The sequence below is a fragment of the Vanacampus margaritifer genome, chromosome 7 (assembly GCF_051991255.1).
Source record: "Vanacampus margaritifer isolate UIUO_Vmar chromosome 7, RoL_Vmar_1.0, whole genome shotgun sequence".
Classification (NCBI taxonomy): domain Eukaryota; kingdom Metazoa; phylum Chordata; class Actinopteri; order Syngnathiformes; family Syngnathidae; genus Vanacampus; species Vanacampus margaritifer.
In genome coordinates, this window is record NC_135438.1 from 12,309,340 (window position 1) to 12,334,604 (window position 25,265).

General features: G+C 38.5%; 3 protein-coding genes across 8 annotated transcripts in view; 2 read left to right on the forward strand and 1 right to left on the reverse strand.

Annotated features, from left to right (window-relative positions):
• Window positions 1-3,074, reverse strand: part of pds5a (PDS5 cohesin associated factor A) — a 21,582-nt gene extending 18,508 nt beyond the window's left edge. The window contains exons 1-2 of one of the 2 annotated variants that reach the window (XM_077570521.1): window positions 2,903-3,074; window positions 1,850-2,002 (exon numbers count right to left, since the gene is read on the reverse strand). In XM_077570521.1, the coding sequence (XP_077426647.1) occupies window positions 1,850-2,002; window positions 2,903-3,043 (294 nt within the window). In that variant the 5' untranslated portion in view covers window positions 3,044-3,074. Of the gene's footprint in view, window positions 1-1,849; window positions 2,003-2,692; window positions 2,852-2,902 lie in introns of those variants that run through there. The other variant, XM_077570522.1, reaches the window with a different exon arrangement.
• Window positions 2,631-22,271, forward strand: rhoh (ras homolog family member H). Of its 3 annotated transcripts, none has more exons than XM_077570525.1 (2): window positions 2,631-2,665; window positions 20,637-22,271. In XM_077570525.1, the coding sequence occupies exon 2, from the start codon at window positions 20,812-20,814 to the stop codon at window positions 21,379-21,381; it is 570 nt and encodes a 189-aa protein (XP_077426651.1). In that variant the 5' UTR covers window positions 2,631-2,665; window positions 20,637-20,811; the 3' UTR covers window positions 21,382-22,271. The 3 variants fall into 3 exon arrangements, with proteins under 3 accessions (XP_077426651.1, XP_077426650.1, XP_077426649.1); XM_077570524.1 differs by lacking the exon at window positions 2,631-2,665 and adding an exon at window positions 17,235-17,693; XM_077570523.1 differs by lacking the exon at window positions 2,631-2,665 and adding an exon at window positions 18,557-19,810.
• On the forward strand, window positions 4,612-17,134 carry n4bp2 (NEDD4 binding protein 2). 3 transcript variants are annotated; one of them, XM_077571415.1, is made up of 16 exons: window positions 4,612-5,095; window positions 5,999-6,974; window positions 7,375-7,499; window positions 7,936-8,024; window positions 8,165-8,241; window positions 8,364-8,504; window positions 9,544-11,966; window positions 12,056-12,141; window positions 12,266-12,311; window positions 13,542-13,702; window positions 13,773-13,897; window positions 14,006-14,132; window positions 14,662-14,841; window positions 16,282-16,450; window positions 16,590-16,713; window positions 16,804-17,134. In XM_077571415.1, exons 1-16 carry the CDS (start codon window positions 4,861-4,863, stop codon window positions 16,847-16,849), a joined length of 5,130 nt encoding a protein of 1,709 aa, XP_077427541.1. In that variant the 5' UTR covers window positions 4,612-4,860; the 3' UTR covers window positions 16,850-17,134. The 3 variants fall into 3 exon arrangements, 1 of the variants encoding a protein (XP_077427541.1); XR_013294883.1 differs by lacking the exons at window positions 13,542-13,702; window positions 14,662-14,841; window positions 16,282-16,450; window positions 16,590-16,713; window positions 16,804-17,134; XR_013294882.1 differs by lacking the exons at window positions 13,542-13,702; window positions 14,006-14,132; window positions 14,662-14,841; ... (1 more) ...; window positions 16,590-16,713; window positions 16,804-17,134 and having other exon boundaries at window positions 12,056-12,311; window positions 13,773-13,883.
• Window positions 22,272-25,265: the final 2,994 nt, after the last annotated feature.

The window sequence follows — 25,265 nt, forward strand, 5'->3', positions numbered from 1 at the left end:
AGTAGCCCATGGGTCTGTTCTAAAAATACCTCACCGTTGATTGGACAATGTAACTTACAAAAAATTATTAAGATAGAAGAAAGTAACAACTTATTTATTTTAGTTTCTTCTGTACCAAATAGTGTTGTCACGATACCAACGTTTTGGTATCAGTTCCGGATTTATCGCCCATCCCCAAGTCTGGGTAAGGTCACTTGGCGAGCAGCGGCTGCAAGTACTGGTACCATGCAAAGCACAGTAGTATAATTTTAAATGATGCAGTACCCCGATACCAAATTAGTACCGGTTAACCGTGCATCCCCAATACCAAATAGGGTTTTTCCTGGGTACAAAATTCAGAGTCAGCCACCTTATTTGCTCGCCACCTGTACCCTGAGTGACTGATGATGAATGGAAGCTTTAACATGATAATAGTCATATTCTCATTGGAATTACTGTTCTTATAATTGAAACATGGAATTTAGATATGTTGCCTGTAAAAAATTAAAGCGAGTCAGTTGAATTTACAGAATACATGCACATCATGGTACATGGTCAGGATTAGGGATGTTCGACCACTTTTTCCCGACCAATACTCAACTCTTGAGTAGTCACCACTACTGATACCAAATAACGACAACACTAGTAAATAAAATCCCCCACCCATAAATGACAGATGATTTTAAAGATTTCAAAGAAAGACCTATATATATCCCAATATATTATTTGTTCTTAAAATTGCATGAAGTTAATGGCAACTATGTATTCATATAATTTCAAATTTATTGTCCCTGATCATAAAATAGCCACAGGAGGGTGGCCGCTAAAAGTGTCGCTCACCGCTGTGAGTACCGTTATCTTAAAATAAGACTGGTTTTGGCACTGATACCTGGTATCGGTAGTCACCCATCATAATCAGGATGATACCACCTCTGCCTCAATTTGAGCCGGGAAAAACTCCGCATATATTTATTTTAAAAAGCGGTTAGGAAAATAAATGAATGAATGAATTATTGAATAAATTATTAAAATAGATTGCATTCAATGGGAAAACCACTGTATTTACCATCATCGGGGAAAATTTTTAATTTTACAACTATAATTTTAATACCTTGATACTCATATTTTACTATCAAAAATACTATTTTTGCTCACAATTATCATAAAGCCAGAATTGAATTTCGGCCCATGCCTAAATAATTGGCTATGGTTGGTGTATTCTGCTGGTTGAGCAGCTTTAATCATCACATTTGTTATTTGTACACTACTACTGACTGGTGACCAATCAGGAGCAGAGAGTGTGTGTGTGTGTGTGTGTGTGTGTGTGGCGGGGTACCCCACTGTCACACAACCTCGGCTTGGCATGGGCTCCATTTACTCATAATCCTAATACGGACCAGTGTTATGGAAAGTAGACGGGCAGATGTTTGTTTGTCTTTTGTGGGATGCTTGTATATTTCCCATGTTTAAAAGTTTCACAGTCCCAACCACCCATCCTCATACTCTTTGTCTTCATTAGGGTCATGGGTGAGCTGGAGCATAACTCAGCAGATGTTAGACAAGGAGTATACCTTGGACTGGTGGCCAGAAAAACATTTTGTGCCAATTAACCACGTAATCATAACAACACGATTGAAGTTCTTGCAAATCCATTTGAACTGGGCTGTCACACAACTCTTAACAATAAAGAAAATTTGTTACATTACTTGCTTTTTTTTTAATGAAATGAGGTATGGTCCTCATAGGAAAAACCGGTTTTCCACTCTTGTACCGGTGTGTAAAATTTGAAGTGAGTTTTGTCTTAGTGCCAGAGGCCAGACAAGGCTAAGAACAGTCAGAGCATGAAAATCAAAATACATGACGTGCTTACCTTTAACCGTTTGACCACTTCATCGTTGCTAATTTTGTCCGTAATATCTTTGACTCCAGGAGGATAGTAGATCTTCCCATCGCCCACCGGTTTCTGCTGTTGCGGGAACTCCATGCTGGACGACGTCTGAACCAAGCGGTCTTCTACTGGCCTCTATGGGCCGGAAAACAAAAGTTCAACAGCGCCATGCTACCACACTTACCCCCCAAAAAACTCGTTTTGAGCACTACTTCACGCTCTAATCGTTTTAATTCCCAACGCACGCAGCTGTTATGGCGTGGTACTGTTTCAGACTGGGGGATGACGAATAGTTTGAAGTTACAAAGGTAACATTCACACAGCTATATGCATATATTATTATCTTAAAAGCTAATGCCCAGCTGTAGCTCAATCCAAGGTTTCCGTAAATACAACTAAAAGCATAATCAATCTAATTAGAGCAGCACATTTACTACAACAGTCCCATCTCGGCGGGCTGGGTCTTCAGGAGAAACACGTGAAATAGCCTATGCGAGTCGCCTGTGTTCACTACTGTCACACTGGTTATCAAATGAGCTAGCAGGGGAGTTATGGAGCAAAACAGCATTGGCATTTAGCGGGAAGCACGGTTAGCTGCTAACAGCTAGTAGCTGCTACATACAGCGCGTTAGCCTACTAGCTGGCTGCTTGCTAATGTTAGGCCGCAAACTATTCAGATACCCATCACATCTCCCTCCACAGACAACCACAACGGAAGTCAAGTATGCTTTCGCCTAAGCAGAAAACATCCACACCGGCGGTTAGATCCCGACGTTTCCAACAAATGCAACAACTTTAGTAAGTTTAAACATGGAGCAAATTTACTTGCGGCTGTCTTTTTGGACTTCAACGTATCTGCCTCTAGTTAACATGCGAAGGGCTGCTACCGTTGCCCTGAGATCTCCTCTAACACTAGTAACTTGCTTCCACGGACGATTCTAAGCACCCGGGGAAAAATTGCTACACGCAGATGTTTCCAAACAGCGCGAGTATAATCACAATTGAATTGCACAGCATCCGTTTGCTGGTATTTACCTCTTGAGTGGGCCGATTTAATTCATTAGTCTGACACAGGTTGGGTTTAGTTTTCCGCACAAAGCTCTGTCCTTTCAGTCTCTGTGCTATTAGTGTGGGACGGCTGAGTGTAGAGCGCCCCCCTTTGGCTTCAGTTAACATTACAGTTCCAAATACCTGGCAGAACACCGAGTAGGTCAATATTTTCAGTTGTTCTTGAGCCAAGGCACACGATTTTACATTTGAAGGATAAATCTTACGCCCATCCCACCACCAAACGCAAATGTCACCAAAATGAATACACAGGTCTTTTATATGCATTCTGAGTTCTGACATCTAATGAGAGATTTTCATTTTTCTGCCTGTTACTCCACGTTGTTGGCACAGACAGAGATAGATAGTCAAGTCATAGATGGATAGATAGATGGATAGATGGATAGATAGATAGATAGATAGATAGATAGATAGATAGATAGATAGATAGATAGATAGATAGATAGATAGATAGATAGATAGATAGATAGATAGATAGATAGATAGATAGATAGATGGATGGATAGATGTTTTGTGGTAGGGCATATAGGCTTTGCTCAGAGCGCTGCTGTGACTGCAAAACCAAATAAATGTTTAATCGTCTCGTTGTGTACATATACACAACAAATTGATGGATTACTAGTTTTAAAAGACAACAAAAACAAAAAAATCTTACAAAATCTCAACGTTATTAGTTATTATAATTTGAGATTTAATACATTTTGAATTTTTGGTACAGATTTTAGAAGGGATCATAGAAGTGGACAAGATTTGTTTTCGCGGGCCATGTAAAATGATGTGGTGGGCTGGATCTGGCCCCTAGGTCTTGAGTTTGACACCTATGATTTTGAGTTTTCAATTAACCTAACATGCATATTTTGGAGAGGAAGCCGAAGTACTCAGAAAACACACAAGAAAACACAAACTTCACACAGAAAGGCCAGAGCCAACGTTCAAACCCCGAGGTGCTAACCTTCCACCAGTGTATTATATAATTTTTTGTTTTCCTATCACATTTTCTTTGGGACACAGTAATTGTATTGTAAACCAATAGCAAGAATTGTGACAATATTTGAACAGCAGGACTTAATTTATGAGAAATATAACCCAAACATGTTTTGCAAACTTCAGTGTTGTATAATAGCTAGACAAGTGTCCTGTCATGTCCCAGATAAGACATTTGCTTTAATGGCAGCCGTATCACACAAACACAGGGGGTGGGTGGTGGAGAGCATTTGTTGGAGAAATTTAAACGCAGAGTTTATGGTTTATAGTTTGGCCTATCAAAAGTTAGAAAGCCTAAAGATAGCGCCCCCGTCTGGCGATAAAAAAAATGTGTGCGGCACATTTACCTAATTTGTTTAAAAAAAAATCACCAAGTCGACTAGATTTCTTTGATGAATGAAATGTTATCTATCACAAACTATCACATTCAGAACCTTGGGATTGTTGTTTTTATTTTATGGCATCACAATTTCCCAATACAGTAATTGCTTAACTGCATGGTTGCCTTTCAGGCTAAACGATGTATTTTAATGATGCAGTATTTCTTGTGGTGTGAAAGTATTTCAAGTATTTAGTATTTCAGGTTCTTGCACGGCCGGGAAAATATTTTATTTTGAAATTAACACAATGAGGCGTCAGGGAACATGCTTTTATTTTGTAATCAGCGTTATGATTTCCGATTCCGACTCGAGGTCGGCCATTAACGACCGTGTAGTGAAAACTGCTCCATGGTTGTTTATAGCTGTCTTTTTAAGTTCTCAGTACTTGGTCTGATGTAAATATTACAACCTTGACGGGTTAAACTTGGCTCACGCTTAATGGTAGGGAAGAACAATGGTGTCTGTTCCGGAGTGGCTTTTTTGCTCAAAATCAATGTTTGTCGCCTGCTTCGCAGTTAGCTCAACGTAAACGAGTCAAGGATTTATCTCAAACGTGCTATTATGCCTCGGAGAAAGAAAAACGAACAGAGCCCGAGCAGAGTCCCTGGCGGGCTGGCTACCGGGGAAAACTTCGGTCTCGGACCACTTCAGGGTTACGAAGTCGCATCGGTGTCCAACTTTTCACCCAGCAAAAGAGACTCCGAAAAGCAGAAAATCACCCAAAAGATGCAAGAGATATTCTCCCATTTGGACCCCGAAGTTATCCACATCGTGCTGTCTGAAGCTGATTTTAAAGGTACAACTTACAATTGCTAGGGGTTTAAGCACTAATGCCTTGCAAATCACGAAAACAAACACTAATAATAGTAGCGTTCTATTGTACTCTTGGTATTGATTTATTACGGTATTAGTATTATTCGACTTGAGACATAAAATCAGCCACTTGAACAAGACGGTAAATATTTTTATTATTTTGACCGGCAACTCTCCTGCTAGCACTAGTTTGCCGTGAATGGCTCTGATTGGTCAATCGCTGGACGGTCTTGCACTGGGCGTGGTTTCTGCCTCGCTTCAGCCTCTTCTGTCTTTTCACGAAATTTTTATTTATTTTTTTTTCACCGAAGATAGGCTGTTCTCGACATTACCAGCCTAACCATAACAATCAATAAATTGTAGAACAAAAAAATATAACAAATGTACAGAGCGAGATTTGAACCCTTGACCCCGCACTTTCATGGCGACCCCCTTAAGCATTTTGCGAAGCACATATTCACTGGCGCAAAATTTGTACTTCTCGCATGATTCACGGCAAAATAGTGCTAGGTGGCGAGTTTCCGTAACGGCAAAATATCCACTTTGTATTAAAAATGTAGAAATGACTAACATAAATGTACAGTATGTAAATTTGGGCACTTACTGACCTTGAGAAAAATTAGCGATATATTATTTTGACTATTAATGAGCTATTTTCTATAGGCTTGGCCATTTCTCAGTGTTCTGCACTCTGATTGAGTCTAACTCAAGTGCCTCTGCTTGTCCTCTCCATTTGCCTCAGTTTCAATTGACAAGCAATCATTTCACCACAATCCAGATTTTTCTTCTTTTTATGCCAGTCCCCATATTAAACTTTTAACACTGTCAATTTAAGTGGTAAAATTGCAATAAATAGGATAAACTAATTTGAGTTTCTTTGTTGTAGTGGAAAATGCCATGGATTCCTTGTTGGAACTGTCAATTGCTGCTGAACTCGCAGCCCCCGTTCATTCTCCAGTGTCTGGATTTGAGAGCACTGCCGCAGCCCTGCTTAGTCCTCGCCATGTTTCTCAACCTATACATGATCCTAACTCTTCTGTAGCGTCAGATCAACTCATCTCTCCATTGTCTAGTAGTCGCCTGACGGAAGAGTTGGACCTTCAAGTTGATCAGGAGCTACAAAACCTGACTGCGCAACAGGAAGATCGGATTAATAGCCAGTGTTTGTCTGCTGACATGACACTTTCCTCGTTACCTCCACCACAGTTTACAGAGCAGGTCTTCCCTGAGCTACTTCAGTCTAACCGGGAGCCTCAGTATGGGTGGGGCGCTGCTGGGCGGCCATGTCTTGAGGGAGGCTTGGCGCATTCTGGAGCCCCCTCGCCAATTGATGGGCTCAGCACTTGGGAACGTGGCAGCGGGGACGGTCAGAAATCGATTGTGGATTTCACACATCTACTGGCAGAAGAGTCAAAGCCTCAGTTGGATCTAGTAGCTTCAGGGCGTCCCTCTGCCTTTCAGTTGTATAAAAAGAATGAGCCATCCCAAATGCTTTTCCAACAGACTGGCCCCACGCCCTCTGGAAATGCAGATGGAGCAACTAGTTCCCAAGTGACCACAACATCGTGGAACCTTCATTCACCTGCTTTCTCTCCCTCTTTACAAGCAAACCAAAGACCATGCTTTATCACCCCCGTTGCACCTTCACACCGTCCTATTGGAAATCCCTCTCTCTGGGGAGGCCAGTTCAGCCAAGCACCTCTTCGACATTGTTCTACGATTCCCAAATCCTGGGCTACGGCTGCAGTTGCACATAATCCAGGTGGAATTGCACCTGCTCGGTCTAGCAGGCTTCATTTGGAAGGGAAGGTACTCGTGTTGCTACGTGGTCCGCCCGGATGTGGGAAATCCACTTTGGCTCGGTACGAAATTAACCTCACCACCAACAGTGCTTAACAAATGTACAGGATAAGTTTTTGTCACAGCTTTCCAAAATGTACAGGACTGGTAGTTACCAAAATGTGTTGACATTTCTGTAATATTTAACGTAAAAAAACAACAAAACGCAGTTTGCTTTAACTTGTGAGCAAAAAATTGAAGGATGTCCAGTGAGCCTGTTGAAATTTGTGTATGAAAAGATTAATTCCCTTTGAAATTTGATATTTGTGTTAAAAATGGTTACAGGAGACTGTACTTAAGTACCTCATGCTGCTGAATAGTGGATAGTCTCTGAGACTGATGGATGGTCGTGGTCTGATAAATTAGTCCTCAGAGCATGCTGATAAACAGTTGTTCACACAATGTCTTTATTCATCTCTGCAGAGCTCTTGTAGAACATAACCCAGGTGGAATTGCACTAAGCACTGATGACTACTTCACTCATGAAGGACAGTATTACTTTGATCCTACTACTTTGGGGGAAGCTCATGAGTGGAACCACAAGAGAGGTAAACACAGATGTAGGGCTGCAACTAACAATTATTTTAAACATTGATTAATCTGTCAATGATTTTGTATATGAATTAGATTTACGAAAGAAACATTTTTTAATTTCTATCCATTTATTGAAAAACAGTACATTTCAAATTGATAGTGGAGAGAGCTCTAGAAAAAAAGATTTTATTCCTGCCTTTTTTTGGTCCGTAATGTCAGAAAATTTGAAAAAATGTTGAGGATTTGCACACCTCTAAATTAGAAAAGATCTTTAATCGAGGAGTCAAATATCAAAATGTACTTGTTAATCATTTAGTTGTCGATTATTCATTGAACCTCTTCACAGATGTGCTGTACCGGATAGTTGAAATTAAACAAGATGTAGCAGTCATAACTCTATTTTGATTACTGAAAGAATGCTTAATTTGTTATTTCACCTTCACCCAATAGCCAAAGAAGCTTTTGAGAGAGGTGCTAACCCCATCATAATTGACAATACAAACATGCAAGGCTGGGAGATGAAGCCCTATGTGGCCCAGGTCAGTCACCTGCTTCAATGCCTTTGCTAAAATGACCACTTCTTGCTCTTGTATTCAACATTGTATTATCATACTTTTTCAATGGTGCTTCTGGAAAAATTGACATGTTGTATATTGATTTGATGGGTTCTACTTGTTAGGCATTGAAACACAATTACAAAGTGCTGTTTCGTGAGCCGGATACTTGGTGGAAGAACAAGCCCAGAGAGCTAGAGAGGTGAGCAAAACATTATGTATAACCTTTCTTTCAAGATTGGTGAAATGTCACTTGTCAACACAGAAATGCAATTTAATGCTTGTTTTTATGTTTGGGGTCTTTGTGTTTGTGCCTCTGTGCAGACGCAGCAAACACTGCGTGCCTGTGGAAACAATTCGGCGCATGCTGAATGACTACGAGCGCTATGTAACAGTCGTGTCCATCATGGGTGCGCTAATGCCTGAGTGGAAACAGCGCCTTCACTTGGACAACAGAAACATACAGTAAGTGTGATTCACAAACAGCAGGATCAGTCTTGACAATGACAACATCATGCATTTCAAGCAAAGTTTTTTCTTCTTCTCGGATTCAATTGGTTTACCACAATATAACCATTTTTCGTCAAATATTGTTCACAAACCAGTCTAAATCTGTGATCGTGACCACTTCTCCTTTGCTGAGATAATCCATCCCACCTCACAGGCGTGCCCTATCAAGATGCTGATTAGACACCATGATTAGTGCACAGGTGTGCCTTAGACTTCCCAGAATAAAAGGCCACTCTGAAAGATGCAGTTTTGTTTTATTGGGTCAGTACTGACTGGTTTTCCGAGTCCCCAGACCACTAAGGCTTTCTGAGTTACCAGACACCCCCTCCCCCAATAAAACAAAATTGCACCTTTCAAAGTGGCCTTATTGTGGGCAGTCTAAGGCACACCTGTGCACTAATCATGATGTCTAATGAGCATCTTGATATTGCACACCTGTGAGGTGCGGTGGATTATCTTGGCAAAGGAGAAGTGCTCACTATCACAGATTTAGATTGGTTTGTGAACAATATTTGAGAGAAATGGTGATATTGTGTATGTGCTAACAGTTTTAGATCTTTGAGATCATGTCATTAAAAAATGGGAGCAAAAACTAAATTGTTGCATTTATATTTTTGTTGAGTATAAATTAGTACCATGTCTCTCGAACTGCTTAATGCGATTGACTCCTTGATTGTCTTCCATCAGGCTTCTTGGTTAGCATACGGAAAACAATGTCAAACTGATTCTGTTAATGTTGTTTGGTAGTGGGAATAAAACTCACTCATCACATTAAAAAAATGCTTGGAGGGGTCAGAAAAGGCACTAATGAGCGATCAAATAGCTAAGTTAGTTGTAATGTTAGGCACCTATCCAATACCGTGTTAATACTGGGCCAATATCGCCAATACCATTTTGATAATTTTGTTAATGCATCAGGAAATTGTTAAACCTGAATACATTTACATGACCTTACCTTACCGTATATACATCATACCTTTCTTTCCTCCCTCAGGTGTGTGACTCCTGAAGCAAAATGTCCCGACCTTGTCAGTGAACCTGGATTGATAGACAGACGTAAGAGTTCCCAGCCTCATCTCTTTTCCTCTCTTCCTGATGTGTCATTTATTGATCATCCCAGTGAGGTGCGCAAGTTGGAAGATGACAACCACAAATCAATAGATTCACTTGATTTCCAGCCAACTGGAAGACCTTCAGAACAATTCCACAAGGATGATGACCTGGATTTGGGGGCTTTGGATTCTGAGCTGGATGCCTTAAACCAACCTGGTGGAGAACAGGGGATACCTGATTGCATTGTGGAATCAGTGATGAACGAAGACCCCCGCAGTAATGAACTCCCAGTGGCCTTCTCCGAGTCTATTAAACAAAGGGTGTCAAGAAAAAGACCAACTAGGAAGCTTGATTCCACAGATCTGGTGAAAGATCTGATGAAGTCAGATGGCTTGGCAACCGAGAAAGAACAGATGAACAATGAAGCGACTTCAGTAGTAGGTAGGCAAGAGGGAGAGATATCCAAGATGTTGCATTTTGTAGATGACTGGCCTTCTGAACGGCCTCTTGAGCAGCGCCAGGTTAGGAGAAACCAAAACTCTGAAGACAGCAATGAAAGTGAGGACAGATGGGAGTCAAAAGAAGCCACCAATGACACAGGCAAAGTGCAGTCTGGAGCTAATCTGACTGAATTCCAGAAACTTCTTGATCTCATTCAGACTGGTGTAGTTACTTGCCAGTCTGGTTCTTCTTGTTCATCACCTGCTTCTATTTGCCAAGGGCAAAATTTGGACACAGATAACAAGATTGAAGAATCTCTCGGCTGTAGGTCTGAGAAAGAGGAAAAAGACCAGAAAACGAACACAGAGAACAATGGCAGAGTTGATTTACCAGATTGCGTGTTAGACTGGAAAGCTGTGGAATCGTCCAAGGATAATGGTAAGATTTTAAAAAGTGAAAATGAAACGAGTACAAGCACAGTTTTAGACATGTGCTGTGAAACAGAACCAGACACTGCTGCAGATACCCCATTTGAATCTACAGAGCCAAAAGAAAGCCGTGGCACTGAGCATGAGTATGGTATAGAGTTGCCATCTACGGACACGAAAACATGCAAAGAGCAGAGAGACAGTGACGTGACAGTGCAGCACAAAAGCGGACATTCTCCTGAAGGCACTGACCCTTTGGAACCGGAGAGTTGTGTTCTTGGATGCAGTCAAGAGCGAAAGCAGCGTCAGGGTCGCAGATCAGGGAAGCAGTGCAAGCTAGCCCTCACCTTCACTCAGAACTGTCTGACGACTCCTCCAAAAACACTTGAATGTACCAATAGCATATCACAAAAGGTTGACATTGGTCAAAATATCATCACCACACATCCTGACTGTGAGACCAGCCTCAGTCCTGAACCAGACTTGTGCACCAAGTTAAAAAAAGAGATTCTTCTGCCAACTGACTCAGCCTTCTCTTCGGATAGAGGTTGTTCCACCCAGACTGAACCACAGGACTTTGCCTTTCTTTGGCGTCTTAATCGTCAAGATGGCCCAGCAGATTCTGTTGTCGCTGCCTGCAACTACAGCAGCGACATCACAATCCTATGTGGTGCCTCCTCACGATTCGTGCCGGAGGTTGCATCGGCAGTTTCTGCTGCTGTTGCAGATCACCCATCCAGTCTCAATACAGTACCATACCGCATGGCGCACGAGAAAAGCACACAGGTGGAGGACAAAGAATTTGCGGCAGCTCAAAGCCGCCTTGAGAGTCTGACCATCCTCAGTCGTCATTTTAAACTAGTGAGTTTGGATACACTGGAGGACTTGTATGACAAATGCCACCAGGACATGGAATGGACAACCAACCTGTTACTAGATTCTGGAGAAAGCCTTTTCAGAGACGACGATGTTTTGGAGGATTTGCATGAGGAGGAAGCTATTAAAGTTGAACAGGGCTCACTTGAAACCATGTTGGCTGATGAACTTCCTTATGCAGAGCCGACTGCTGTTGCCGATGTGCATCAACAATCCGCAAATGAGGTAGTTAGGGAAATTGGTGGGACTTCCGGTACTGACTCGACAGCATTTGGTAGCACCGCTTCTCCAGTCCGAAACAAAAAGCAGCTAGATACACATCCACACACACTAACAACTAATCCTAGCCTGCTTACCGATGATGACGACATGCAAGCAATAATCGAGGAGTTAAGTTTTGCGACTCCTGATGAGATTGCCAGTTTGGAAGAGGTCAACCGGCTTCTGCTGGCTGAGCTGGAAGAGTTGGAGCGAGAAGAAAGACAGAAGAAAAACAGTAGGAGGGCCATTGGAAATAGAGGCTGCCAAGTTCTGAACATTGCCAGTGTGGAGCTAAAACTACCCACTGAGCTGGCACTGCAACTAACTGAACTGTTTGGACCTGTGGGAGTTGAACCAGGTAACAATGCAAATTACAAATGTTATACTAATCAATGCTTAAATTCACACACTTTTTATGATATACCACGCATGTGTCACAATTTTTAGGTAACTGTTCTTCTGAAGACTATGCAGTGCAGATGGATATGAACCTGGCTAAACTTCTTCACCAGAAGTGGAAAGAATCTATCCAGGTCAACAGCAAACATTTGCAAATAACCAATAGAAGCAATAGTTGTCCAGCTACAAAATCTACCCTATTTTTTGTGTCTCAATCTTAGTTGATAAATGCACGTTAAGCCTGTTGTTTCTTCATAGGAACGTCAGCGACAAGCAACTCTTTCCAGCCAACTGCTTCTGGACGGTAAGTGAAACACGCTAATGGAGTTGAACAGGGGGGTGGGGGTGCGAGGACACAGGGCGGAGTCAGCCCATTTGGGGTGGAATTGTGGTCCAATGAAAAAGCGGCTTGACAGTGTAGAGGCAATTTAAAGTCTTCAGTTAACCTAAAATGCATTTGGAACAAAAAAAAAAGCAACATGGAGCAAAACTGTTTACTTTTATGGTTGATTTCAAATTACCAAGGCACTTGTCAAAAAAACTAATGCCTATTAAAACATACAAGTCACAGTATGAATATGCAGTGGAAGGCTCCTATTTATTGATTTAAAATCCATGTGGTGCCCTAAAAAGAAAAAACTTTGTACAAACCCAAGTCCCAAAAAGTTAGGACACTGTACAAATTGTGAATAAAAACTGAATGCAATGATGTAGATGTGCCAAATTTCAATATTTTATTCTGAATAGAACATAGATGACAGGTCAAAAGTTCAAACTGAGAAAATGTATAATTGTAATGGGAAAATATGTTGATTTTAAATTACATGGTGTCAACAAATCTCCCAAAAGTTGGGACAGGTAACAATAAGAGGCTGGAAAAGTCAATTGCACTTATAACGAACAGCTGGAAGACCAATTACCACTAATGAGATCCATTGGCATCATTGAGTATAAAAAGAGCTTCTCAGAGTGGCGGTGGATTTTGACAGATTTTGCAAGGCCCACAGAATATTGTGTACGATTGCTATCAAATTATGTCTCTTCTTTCATCAGGGAAAAAAGTATAATTCTATCTTTTTCAGTTTTGCAGCAATTAGCATTAGAATATAGCTAAGTTTCATCATTATTCACAAATCTATTTAGAAATGTGAGTAAATTAGCTTTTTTTCAACATGGCCCTGGTTGATTTATTTTGCTCTGCTGCCACCTGTTGGCCGTTTGTGTAATAACTTCCATTTCTTCAACTGTTCTTTGCACTTGAGAGGCTGCATCCAAGCCTTCTGTATGCTGTAGCATAAAAAATGTATAATTACATCTTCAGGACACTTAAAACATTTAAGATAGAACATATTTATATGTTTTTGGGAGCAAATGAGTTAAGTATCTCGAGGCCTTTTCAAGTGTTGTACATGAGGAAGTTGTACCTGCTTTAAAATAAGTATTACCAATGCTATGGTGATCATACTGATTTACATTTTAACTAACAGAAGGACAATTTTTGCCCCCCCCCACACACACACTTGATTTGGTACAGTACCATGGAGTGAAACTGAAATGGGCAGACCAACATCACTTTTTCCGAGGGGCAAAGATGCAGGGATGCCAGTGATGGACCACTGGAAAATCTCCCAGCCACGTGTCTCTCTCCGCGACATTATAAAAGAGGAGCTAGCGATGCAGGAGAACATAGAGAAGGTAAATACACTGTGTAATTTTACACTTCTTACTGATCTCCCTTTGTGACATCCCCCTTGTCTTATTTCAGTCCAGACAAAATCAAGCTGACCTCAGCAGGCGTGATGGGGCCTCCATATTAAAAGAGGATCAGCTCTACTCCCGTTTTCCCTCCATTGACAGACTTTTTCTCCAGGATATTTTCAGGGCTCATAAGTAAGACTCAAATCTTGCTTTGAGTTTTAGCCATTTTCTTTGTCAGTCATATTCATTTGAATTAATTGCCAACCACCAATCAATTTCTTTTTTTTATTAAATCTGCAGCTACTGTCTCAGCCAGACGGAGCTCTATCTGAATTCTTTACTAGACCAGGGGCCTGTCAAGATCGTCGTCGCTCCAGAATTGCCTCAATCCGACCACCACAGAACTCCAAGCAAAGAGAGAGAAAAGGTAGTTGTTGTACACAATCCCAGCCAAATAGATCATCTATATGAACAAAAGTATTTGGGCACCTGATTACTATATACACTAGCTATGGAATGGGAACTTTCTACAAGATGTTGGAGTGTGTCTGTGGGAGTTTTTGTCTTTTAATCCAGAAGAGCATTGAGGTTGGAGGTCACTAATTTCTGACTTCACAATTGCTGTTGTAATTAATCCAAAAGGTGTCTGATGAGGTTGAAGTTCAGGACTCCAAAGTTCTTTCATACTCAACGTATCAAACCAGCCTTTGTGTACAGGAACACGGTCATGCTGGAACAGAATAGGACCTACCCAAAACCGTTCCCACAAAATTGGAAGCATAGAATGGCTGTGTTTAACATGTAACTGACCGAGTAGGCCCTTCAAATTAATTTCAGTCAATTATGCTTTGTCTATTATATGATTTTTATTAAACCAGTCTGGTATTGTAAAAGTAGCCTTTCTGTCCTACTTGTATTTCCCCTGACCCTATTAATTTCCCTTTATTTTTCACCAGAAACTTCCAGACTCTGACATAGCTCACTCCCCGAATTATCAGGACATTGTCGATCCTGAGTACAAGGACTTCAGGGCTGAAGCCAATCTGCAAAGAAATCGGCAGCTCGAGAGTTTTTCCAAAGCTGCGGTAGCACACCATCAAGGACACAAAGAGGTGGCTTCATATTATGCACAACAGGTAATCTTCTCACAAAAGTTGACATGTAGGCATGGGCATAATTGAATTCATTTAGAATTGTATTTAGTGTGTCGACTTGTTTGATGATTACGGGGAGTCCTCAGCTTACGATGGTACTGACATGAAGTAAGATGTTACAAATGGCACACAATGAATTGATTTTAGCAGTGAGGAGTGTTATGAATGTAGTGTTAAGAGATTTTGTTTTTAATTATTGTACTTACATGTTGGTGTCCCACTTTTCACTGTTAAAAAAAGAAAGAAAAAGATCCACCAACATGTAGAAGCCCCAAACATGACATGAGATTTTTTTATGTGGTCACAATATAGATATAAAATGCGGATAAAATTTGTGGCCATGGTACAGGTATAATGTGCACTCAAAACACAAAATTGTGTGTTTCACCTTTTAAACCCGGGAGAGCGGATATGTCATTTTGTTTTGATCAATTCTTGGTCTCTTAGCTGATTAAATGAATCAGAATATACACAAGAGTGTGACGTGGGCCTCGTAGCATATCCTGGAATTTTATTCGAGCGTTTATGGTTGATGCTGATTCACGAGAGTTATGAAATAAATGACGTGATTGACAACGGCGCAGGAGGAATTCGAATCAGTGTAACGAGTCGACAATAGTCAGGTTTCCATCCAAATATTTCAAAATTTGTATGCGAATTTTATGAAAATGCTCAAAACGGACTTGCGACTTATGCCCGTTTCCATCCGCTCTTCTTTTGCGAATACGCGCCGCGAGATGATGTTGTAGTGACGGAACTTTGGGTCAATGGGGAGTTCCAGATGGGAATGTTGGTTTTGACGGACTGAACGGAAGTAGTTTGTCTTGTTGACTTGTTGGCTCCCGCATGCAATTGAAGTGTGTAGTTACATACATATATATATTAATATATTTATATATATATATATATATATATATATATGTTTATTTTTATATATATGTATATATATATATATATATATATGTTTATTTTTATATATATGTATATATATATATATATATATGTTTATTTTTATATATATGTATATATTTATTTGTACACATTTTATATATTTCTTTTTATATATATGTATATATTTATTTGTACACATTTTATATATATATATATAGTAGTCACAATAAATGGCGGAAAATAAAGTAAGATATGTTTGGGGAGACGAAGAAACACGATTCTTTTTTCTATGTTGACTGTATTCCCGCTTATTTGTGTATGTGTGTAAAGAATACTTTGCAAATTTTCATGCTTGTATGATTTTAATGCTCAATAAAAACGATTTAAGAAAAAAAAAAAGTTGGGTCAAATGACCTAAGTAGAGGATCGGTCCATTATTGACCCAACTGTTTTTAGAGTGTAAGTTGTGTCATGTAGGAGAAAATATGTCCTGCTGGATGAAAAAGTAATTTGTGTCACTTGTCTCTACAGGGACATTTACACGGGAAGCGGATGCGTGAAGCCAACCACCGTGCAGCAGTTCATATCTTTGAGAGGGTCAACTCTTCGCTTCTACCAAAGAACATCCTGGACCTCCATGGGCTGCACGTGGCCGAGGCCTTGCACCATCTGGGCCGCATCCTCCAGGACAAGACCGCAGGTACGTGGACTTACAGTAAACGCGAATAATAGCATGGTATAGTTCAAGTTAAAAGAAGAGATGAAGTGAAATGAATTTTTATGTGCACTTGTACATGCTGCTTCTTTTCAAATGTATTCTTTTAACTTCTTGTGTGCAGACTGTGAACAAGGTCTCTGTGGACCGCAGCTCTCTGTCATCACAGGAAGAGGTAACCACAGCCAGGGGGGCGTGGCCCGCATTCGTCCTGCCGTTATAAACTACCTCAACAACAAACACTACAGGTACATACACACCAATCCACACACACATGCACACACATGCCCACGTCTGTCTCGTCATCGCTCCTTTCTTCATCTTTTCTTATCTCGCAGGTTTACAGAACCAAAGCCGGGTCTATTTGTGGTCTCTTTGAAGTAATAAAAAAGACGGGAGGGGCGCATACATGTTAAAGCCGCTGCGAGGAACGACGCTAATACATTCACACAGATCAGTATGGTACACTCGACCTCCTCCTCCTTGTGTCTTACGTTCTCCTCTCTTAAAACAGACTAAAAAGTAATGAATATTTGTCAAACTGATGTTATTGTTGATCCTAATGAGAGTAGTTATCTTCTGTCACTATTTGACTATAGCGATGATTATTTTTTATACATCTGCATACCAAGAATGCAAGAATGTTTTATATATATATATATATATATATATATATATATATATATATATATATATATATATATATATATATATATATATATATATATATATATATATATATATATATATATATATATATATATATTATTTTTATAGTGTGCCACTGCCGGCTCTACAGTTTTCTCCACGTCTTTTAAGATATTTAAAATCACAAGACAACACAAATGATAAAATAATGCTGACTGAACCACAAAAACATTCAGCTCAGGGTTTTTTTTTTTTATAGTTTTAGATGGTATGTTCTGTACGTTTAACGTGTTTTACCCATCCTGTTTGTCACTGTTTTAAGGTGTAAAAGTACCAAATACTTGAGAATGAATACTCATTCTGCAATGTGTTGTAAATTTTGTAAAAAGAGGTTTGTATTTTCGCATCCAATGTTTATTAATTGTTGAAATTGAACAGTTGTATCAAGAAATAAAACATGTAAACATGTTGTCATTAAAGCTTGATTTGATGTCAAACTGCAAGTCTGCAACCAACAAAGTCTGTGCAGGGACAACAGGAGATCAGGAAAGGAATTGGGCAACCTCTATTAGAAAATACGGTATTATTACATTTGTTTAAAACGCAAAATCACAAATCACATCAAGATCTAAGCATCACCTATGCTTTTTAAATTGGTAAAGTAAATTATAAATGCTAACTAATGAGGAAGATGATCAAAATATGTTCACAACGAGATGTCTGCCAGACTGAAAAACCTTTACTAGTAAACCAGGGCATTTCTCCCAACTTTTCTCAGTTTCTACAGCTTGTCTAATTGGCGGTTTCTTTGTTATTTAAATAAATGTGTTACGTTTCCAGAATACTGCACCCCCTTCCCATCCCACCTTTCAGATTGCCGTTGCCATTGTTGGTGTAAAAGTGAAGTCACACAGAACTTCTCTTTCTCTGTGCCATCCTCCAGGTCCATCTTTCTAGTATCTCTTGCATTTCCTGGAATTAATAGTGTAAAGGGTTATTCTTAACTCATTCACTGCCATTGATGGCTATAGATGTCATAAATTCATTTGAACTATTTCTTTCTATTAGTTTAACATTTTTTTCCACTTTTGTTAACAAGAGTATGAAAACCTAGATTTTTTTTGTGTACATTTAGAACAGATATAAAATTTGTGATTAATCGTGAGTTAACTAGTTAAGTCATGCGATGAATTACGATAAAAAAAAAATCACCTGACACCCCTAATTTTTAGTATTTTTTCCCCAAAAAAATATTAAAAATCTAATAATTGTAATTATTTTTTTTTCCATTTTTTAAATAATCTTTAATTTAAAAAAATATATATAAAAAAATTAGGGGCGTCAGGCGATTACCATTTTTAATCGTAATTAATCGCATGACTGAACTCGTTAATTCACGATTAATCACAAATTTTCTATCTGTTCTAATACAATAAAAAAAAAATCTAGGTTTTCATACTCTTAACAAAAGTGGGAAAAATGTTTAACTAATAGAAATAGTTAAAATGAATTTTTGACGTCTACAGCCATCAATGGCAGTGAATGAGTTACTAAATGAAACCTCATTATGTGCTTTTTTTTTTTGTAACTGAAAAATTACAAATTCCACAAATTAAAAAAAAATGCTTAAACCCCAAATTTAACATCAACAAAACTTAAAGGGTAAGTCAACCCAAAAAGTTTCTTAACAATATGTTGTATTTGCCGGTAACTTGTATGGAAAAGTCCTCCACACTGAGAATGAAAACAATAACAACTTTGTTGATTGATAGAATCCATTCACGGAGCAATTGATAAATGGTTATGGCCCACAGAATTATGAAAAACGTTCCACAGGACTGAGTTTGATTTGAAATTTTAATTATTCATGTCATGGTAACATCCGTAGGTAAAGATGCATAAATTAATCTCAATGATTTGTCCCATGATCAAGCTAACATATTTAAAATGTTGCTGCAATCGGCTTCATGCATTACGTCTGACACTGAAGATACTTTTGCCACATTCAGAACCAGTTTGGGAACATTTCTACTCTATTTGCACCACACTGTACAATATTGACTGTCTGGGGACATGAATTTATTGTTAATGTTTTTAGTTTTGCAAAGACTTAACAAGGCCTTTCTATCCTGTCACCCTCTGTTTGATCATTGTTTTTCATGTTTCTTGCACAGTTTGAGCCTGTTAAGTGCAATTTTGTCGCTCCTGTACCTCTGCGTGTGTAATGACAATAAATCCAATTCTGATTATTTTATTATGTCTTCCTTAAAAAAAAAATAATAATTTCATCTTTTTCATAGTTTGATCACTTTGAAAAAGTACAAAATAATTTATAATTGCATTTTCCCCAAATGTTGAGACAAATAAACTCCTGTAATTGAAATGCGGAACTAAGAACATGTGTTGTAAAATGCCGCTGCTGTGGGGGAGGGACGTGGGACCCTCCCCTCACCAACAAGCGGATGTGCTGTACTTGTCACATCTTGCCTTCTTTTTTCACTAGCTTTTCTCTTTGTCACCTGACAACAAGTACTAAAACTTTTTATGCAGTCTCCTTACATGGAGGAATCGGGAAGTAAGTAGATAAATGGGTATAATATAAGTAAACGTCAAACCTTTACATTCATTGATGAGACTTCAGGCTATCTGCAAAGAAGACAGCCGACAACTGGCGAGACTGGAAAAGACTGAATAATTGTAAGTTCTGAAAGTACACTTACATTTCCTTGGATTTTAAATTCTTGTGTTAGTGTTATAATGACATTTTCTTTTTAAATGTATTTAATATATAATGTATCTCCTCACCGGCGGCAAGACCAAAGATGATCAATAGCTGAATTAATAATGATCATTACAAATAATAATAATCGTACCCAAAAAATTGTTGATTGAAAAAAAGTCCCATTATCATACTGTAGCCTAAAGTTCACAACAAAAGAAATGTTATCTTAAAAATATCCTAAAGTTACTTGACAGCCTACTGATTTAAGTCTTATAAATAATAACAGAACAGCATGATCTTCTTTTTATTTTTTTCTGGTGACATTTACAACTGAATTCAGTCATTATTATTTGTAATTTATTTTGCATGTGACCCTTTACTTTGGGAAAGTACTAAATGTGTTTGTGAGACGGAGGGACAGCTATCTGAATGTGTTACCGTTTATTCAGGGCAAGGGTATCAAACACGTTTTTGTTGCTGGCCATATCGTATTTTGGGTTTCTTTCAGAGGGCTGTTATGACTGTAAACCCAAATAAATGTATCGCCTCATATTAATATTTACACAACAAAATGATGAATTAACTACTTTTGAAATTAGAGGCCAGTCAAAACGTTTATTTTAAATGGTGAATTGGTAGCCAAAAATGCTTGCAATTTTTTTTTAACATTTTTAAAATTGAAGACAATTCGCAATTTCCATAATTCACCACCGGGCTATGAGTTTGACACCTGTGACTTAGTGTAACGTACAGTATATAGTCTGTTGGTTATATCAGTTTTTTTTTTTATGTCTTCCTCAGAACACCTGTCATCTGGCCTTTTTCACCTGCTGACAAGGTCCACGAGCACTCCATTTAAAAACAATGGGAAATCAGTAACCTTTCAAAGAAGAGCATGCAGTGCCTTTGACAACCTTGAGGCTGTCGTGCTTCCCCAGAAGAGAAACTGTTCAGATGATCAAGCCCGTCCATAAAAATGTCTGTCAAGTGTGTCTTGGTCGGGGACTGCGCGGTGGGAAAGACAGCCCTCCTGGTCAGCTTTACTTCAGGAACCTTCCCTGACACTTACAAGCCGACGGTGTTCAACAACACCGGGGCCGAGGTCTACATGGATGGCGTTTTGATCAGTCTGGGCCTGTGGGACACGGCGGGCCAGGACAACTTGAGACCGATCCGGCCCCGATCCTACCAGCAGGCCGACGTGGTGCTCCTGTGCTACTCTGTGGCCAACCGCAACTCTCTGGCTAATGTGCGGAGTAAGTGGATGGCGGAGGTTCGGGAGAATTTACCCACGGTGCCGGTGCTGGTGGTGGGAACCCACACGGACCTGCGGGAGTCGGGTTCGCTTCGGGGCGGCTGCATCTCAGGGGCGGAGGGGAGGCGCGTGGCTCAGGAGGTTCACGCCAAAGGCTACCTGGAGTGTTCATCATTGACCAAGCGAGGGGTCGAACAAGTTTTTGAGTGCGCCGTGCGGACGGCTATGAGCCACAATAGGAAGCAGGCCAGACGACGCATGTTCAGTATGAACCAGTGCAAGGTCTTTTGACCTTGTGCGTTTAAACCTCTACAAGCCATGTAGCAGCCTATAATGTAATTATTTCCAGAAAATGTAAAAATGTGCACTTAACTCCATCAAAAATGTAATAAGAGCTAATAATGTCATCAATAAAGTAGTACCAAAAAAAATCCTGACTGTTATTGTAATAACATTATAACGATCATGTAATAATTTATTACATGATTGGGGATTGATTACATTTTCAGGTGGACCTTTTTTTTTTTCATTCTCCAAATTGATAATGTAAAACTTGACAGTTTTTTTTTTTTAAAGTTTTACATTTTAATAATCTAAAACTTTTGTATACATTCACAGCAAAATTGGAGTGTTAATTAAAATTCTGGCGTTAAATGTTTCTGAGTTGATTTCAACCCCCCAAAGTGTATTTTTTAACACTGTCTGGTTCAAATGGAGGTTTGGTGATGGGTTATTTGACAGTGTTGATTTATTTAGTTCTAAAGTCAGCAGAGTTAATCAAAGTATGCTCCGCCCACTTGATCAGAACTGAGCTGCCAAAAAGACTTATGGGATATGATATAATAATGTAATAAGGTATCAGTGTCGTAAAAATGTTATTACAATATCAGGATTTTTTTTTTAAATTACATCGTTGGTGAAATTATTAAATTATTATACTTAAGTGCAATTTTAATGTCATTTTCAGGCAATGGAAATGTATAATAAAATAAATGTTTATTACCACAAAGCAATGGTTCTCAAACTTAATATTTTTTTTATTGACACTGTCAAAAATATAAATTGAAATTTCTTATTGTATTGGTTTGGTGTGGTTTAATTTAACGGATATCTAACAATCACAAAAGCAAAATATTCAAATGTTGCTCCCAAAGACTTGATTAAAATGGAACCCAACAAGATTCCACTGTTTCAGTTATAATTCTTTTTTTCTTTTTTTTTTTGCTAAATTAATTGTTGTACTTTGGGCTAAATCTGGAAACTTTTTTATTTTTTATTTTTGATTTAAGCTAAAAGAGATAATCCACTTTACGTAAATAATGCTTGTAAATTTACATTAAGGAGTTGGCAAAGAGCAGGTTCATTACTTTTAAAATGTTGCAATGTTGCTCATTGCTATTGTTGTATTTTTAGACGGTAGTATCTCATGACAATGTTTCATATTTATTTAAATTTTTTAAGAAGATTGCTGCGGTGGTTGGTTCATATTTGACCACTCGAGCCGTGTACTTCTACAATTAAATATTCATATTCTGCTCTGTTAGATTGTCAGTAATCTAACTGTCGTCTATCTTTTGCCAGTCACTGTTAGTTTAGCTATCGGAGGACGACGACGACAACCAGAGTTCAAAGGTTCAACCAGCTTAGTTGAAGTTGTTTGTCATTTGTTGCTGAAAAATCTCTATACAGTATCTAATAAAGAAGTGAACGAAAAAAATATACTGTATTTTTTTTTTTTTAAGCTTTGTCAGTGTTATTAAAGCTTTTTTTAAACATTAGGTTTACATTTGATTTCAACACATCAATTCAAAGACATTGTTCTGCAAAGACCGTTGTAGATATGATTGTAAAGTGGGAATTAGATTAGCACTGGTAGAGCGCAGATTTTGTGATCTTGTCACAAAAGTTGCCACTTAATCAAATCTGTATTGTTAAGTGATCCAAACAAGGATCAAATCCCACTGTTGCATTTAAGATCATTTCAAGGATAGTAAGACGACATTAAGGCTGAGCAAACGTACAAGAAATAAATAGCGTCTGCATGTTTGCGTTTTGTGGACAGCGGGTGAGGATGACTCTCCTTTTCAAGGATATTCCAGAAAATACCGTAACCACATACTTAACTCATTCACTGCCATCGACGGCTATAGACGTCAAAAATTAGTTTGAACTATTTCTATTAGTTTAACAATTTTCCCACTTTTGTTAACAAGAGTTTGAATACTTTTTTTTTTATTGTATTAGAACAGATATAAAATGTGTGATTAATCGTGAGTTAACTAGTACAGTCATGCGATTAATTACGATAAATTGTAATCGCTTAATTTTTAATAATCTTTTCTTAAAAAATAAAGATTATTAATAATTATTTTTTTTATAAATTAAAAGAAAAGTTTATTAAAAATTAGGGCCAACAGGTGATTAAAATTTGTAATCCTAATTAATCGAATGATTTCACTAGTTAACTCACGTTTAATCACAAATTTTATATCTGTTCTAAATGTACAAAAAAAATTCTAGGCTTTCATACTCTCGTTAACAAAAATGTAAAAAAAAAAAAAAGTTTAACTAATAGAAATAGTTCAAATTAATTTTTGACGTCTTTTGCTGTCAATGGCAGTGAATGAGTTTTGTTAAGAGCTGGATAAAATAATCTGCTTTAATAATTTAAGGTATTAATCTATCAGTATGTTTATTATTGTGGTTGTAGATGTGATACTTTATACAAGTTAATGAATGAAATTGCATCATTCTGAGAATCGTTTCGAATATTCTAATTAGCCATCATGCTATCTGTAAGCTTGATGCTGCACCAACTGCAATCTATGAGCACAATCAACAATCCATTTAAAAATCTGTAAAACGTGAGCATTGTTCTTTTGTAAATGCAGAATGTTTAATATCATGTAATTGTCTTTAAGTATCTTGCCAGCAATGTACTTTTGAATAGTCGTTAGACTACAACATAATATAGTCTGCTGTGGTCACACAGTCACCGCAATGCCTTGTCTTGCATCGGGTACACACACACACACACGCACACACACCATGGCAACACTTCACAACCTAGTCTGTGTCATAAAGATGTATGTAGACTAAAACATTCTGTCCTACAAGGCTAACAATCAAAACAATTATGAAATGTATCCATCCATGTATTGCATTGCTCTACATGCTATGATAATATAAAAGATGAAAATGTAAGCATCGTTGCCTTTCAAGAGGTTTGGATGGAGTCACTTTAGCTTTCACAGGTTTTTGTGATGGTTTTAGCACGTTTTTTTTTTTTTTGTGCAAAACTGTTCACAGTTCACTCAAATAAGAAAACTTTTTTTTTACCAAATCGGCAAAATAAAAGTTCTCTTGCGAAAGCAAATAAGTCTTGCTTAACTTCAGAATGGGGCGAATGAAAAACACAGACTACTATAGTAATCAAATATGTTTACTATATGCTTATATTTCTATGTAAACGTGTAATATTTAGTGTCATATAAATTAAGTGACAAAGGGGGTAGGACTTAAAAAAAGTTTATATTTCTTCCTACTCCTTTTCCAAACGTGTGTATGCTATGTGATGTTCGAAATAAATGCATGAATTCATTCATACATCAGGCGAGTCTGTGCACAAAGTAGCCTATGTCAGTTTGAGGTCATACTTTTGTCATAATAATTTCACGTATTTTGAATCAAGGTGACCAAAAAACCCTGCGGCCACACCTGCTTGCACTTGTACCCTAAGTAGGCCAATACGACCCATAAAGGAACATGGAAATAGCAGTCATAACATTTTTTTTTTCTACCATCCAAACCATTCCGAGTGCGACTTGACGCTTGTTAGTTGGTATTAATTGGAAATGTAATAAATGATGCAAAACAACACCTGCATAGAGAAAGCCTCCACATACTCCTGATGTGTGCATCCTTATAACCCACAAGCCCGCAACATTCGTTTTTGTGCATGTGCGCACGCACAAACACGCGCACACACAGGAAACACCTGGGATATGCAAGCAGCATTTCTCACTGACATTGACCTTGTTTGCTGTTTGTGGAGGGATCCATCTCAATCTACTTGAGTGCATTATCAACCCGAAAATTTACTGGAGAGTGCGTAGTAATTAAGATGAGATATTAGATAACGAGTGAATGTAAAAAAAAAAAAAATCCACAAAAAC

Coding starts and splice junctions, on each gene's coding strand:
- rhoh (XM_077570525.1), top strand. CDS start 20,812: ATGTCTGTCAAGTGTGTCTTGGTCGGGGACTGCGCGGTGGGAAAGACA.
- n4bp2 (XM_077571415.1), top strand. CDS start 4,861: ATGCCTCGGAGAAAGAAAAACGAACAGAGCCCGAGCAGAGTCCCTGGC. Junction 5,096..5,998: donor GTCTGAAGCTGATTTTAAAG/GTACAACTTACA, acceptor TCTTTGTTGTAG/TGGAAAATGCCATGGATTCC. Junction 7,500..7,935: donor TGAGTGGAACCACAAGAGAG/GTAAACACAGAT, acceptor TTCACCCAATAG/CCAAAGAAGCTTTTGAGAGA.